Below are 1,956 nucleotides of genomic sequence, written 5' to 3'. Positions count from 1 at the left end.
TATAATAATATAAAAATTTAATATATATATATATATATATATATATATATATATATATATATGCATGTGCGTGCGTGTGTGTGTGTGCGTGTGTTGGTGACGAAATGTGTATATATATATATATATATATATATATATATATACATATATATATATATATATATACATATATATATACATATATATATATATATATATATATATATATATATATATATATATATATATATATATATATATATAAGTATTTTTCTTATAGAAAGTGCTTACAAAGAATAGAAAACATATAATGCAAAAACATTTGAAAAAACAAGGTACATAACAATAGTAAAATGCAAAAGAGGCAAACTAACCATTCGACAGTATTGATGGTTATTACATGGTGAACAGGGTGGTTGCAGTGGTTGTGCCATTAAGTTCTGGGTTCATGGTAATGATGTGGAGAGATTCAGCTATGATCAGGTCAAATCTGTTAGGGTGGGAGGTCAAGATTTTGAAATCAGTAGTGTTAAACGGGTGGTTGTGAAGGTGAGAGTGCTCTCTGATTGCTGAGTAAGATGGTTTGCTCAGTGGTAGGCCAGTCCTGATAGACTTGCCTTTATGTTCGAGAATGCGGTGTTGCAGCCAACGTGAGGTTGAACCCACGTACCTAGCCTGACAGCTAGGACAAGTAAAAAGGTAGACCACATTTGAACATAATTCAGAGTTGCACTTTTTCCTTTGTTTTAAAAAATTGCCAATTGAATTGCTATTATAAAAAACAAACCGGAAACTAACTTGAGGATAGCACTGTTTGAAGATCTTGTTTAACGAATTTCTGATTTCAAAACTAAGACTGCCCATATATGGTAATTTGATGTATTTGACATCTTTGTTAACCGTGGTAAGTACAGGTTTGTGTGAAAGCTTCTGGCTAAGAAAGTTATTAAGGACTCGATAAAATAGGTTGGATGGGTACCCATTCAAGATAAAATAATCCTTTAAATACATAGCTTCTGTGTGGAAATTGGCCCACGTGGAACAAATGTTGTAAGCTCGGTTAATTAGTGTTTTCAGGCTATTAAGCTTATAAATGCGAGGTATGTAGCTTAGAAAATGAAGTCCGAGGCCAGTGAATGTTGGTTTCCTATAAGTGTTTACAGAAAAACAACCATTATGAAATGTAACGGTAGTGTCTAAGAATGATAGTTTATTGTTTTGTTCAGCTTCACAGGTAAATCTAATGTTGGGGTGTTGTGAATTAAGATAAGACATAAAAGGATTAATGTGAGAGGGGTCATTGAAAAGCAGGAAAGTGTCGTCCATGTATCGACGGTAATAAATTGGTTTGAAGCTCGAAGGGCAGTTATTGAGCCAAGCTTGTTCATGATAACAAAGGAAAGTATTAGCATAACAAGGGCCAAGTGGTGATCCCATTGCTACGCCGTCAACTTGAGTGTAAATGGACTCATTAAAAGTAAATAAAATTAGGCATTGATCTGAGTAAAAAGGTTGACAAAAACAAAGTCATCTTCAACTTTTCTGATAAGATATTATCAAATGATCAAAAAGATCTACTCTCTTTAGGTCTGGATTATTGTATGCCACCTAACACCATTAACCACACACATTTTTTTCTTTGCTTTGAAAAACTGTGTCATACCATCCGAAACTGTAAGATTTATAAAGAAAGGTGGAACCATATCACAAGTACCATCTCTATTGTGGCTAACAACACATTCAAGAAATTTAAACATTATATCAAGAACAACCACGAACATCATTCGTTCTTTACTTCACTGAAATCTTTAAAGGACGATGATAATATCATCATTACCAGACCAGATAAAGGTCGGGGAATCGTTATCCTTAACAAAGACGATTACCAAAACAAACTACAGTCCATACTGGATGATAGCTCTAAATTTAAACGAATTAGCTGTGATACTGCTAGTTATCTTTTAAAGCTAGAAGACA

At 33.2% G+C, this 1,956-nt stretch overlaps 1 protein-coding gene across 1 annotated transcript in view; it reads left to right on the top strand.

The window, feature by feature from the left end:
* The first annotated feature begins 1,441 nt into the window (after nt 1–1,441).
* Nucleotides 1,442–1,956, top strand: part of LOC138860673 (uncharacterized) — a 1,411-nt gene continuing 896 nt past the window's right edge. The window contains exons 1-2 of the mRNA XM_070118686.1: nt 1,442–1,456; nt 1,659–1,956. The exon at nt 1,659–1,956 is cut by the window's right edge and continues 655 nt beyond it. Of these exons, the coding sequence (XP_069974787.1) occupies nt 1,442–1,456; nt 1,659–1,956 (313 nt within the window). The remainder of the gene's footprint in view (nt 1,457–1,658) is intronic.

Source organism: Penaeus vannamei, chromosome 42, assembly GCF_042767895.1.
Source record: "Penaeus vannamei isolate JL-2024 chromosome 42, ASM4276789v1, whole genome shotgun sequence".
Taxonomy (NCBI): Eukaryota; Metazoa; Arthropoda; class Malacostraca; order Decapoda; family Penaeidae; genus Penaeus; species Penaeus vannamei.
Note: the sequence above shows the minus strand (reverse complement) of the source record. Positions and strands in the feature narration are given on the sequence as shown.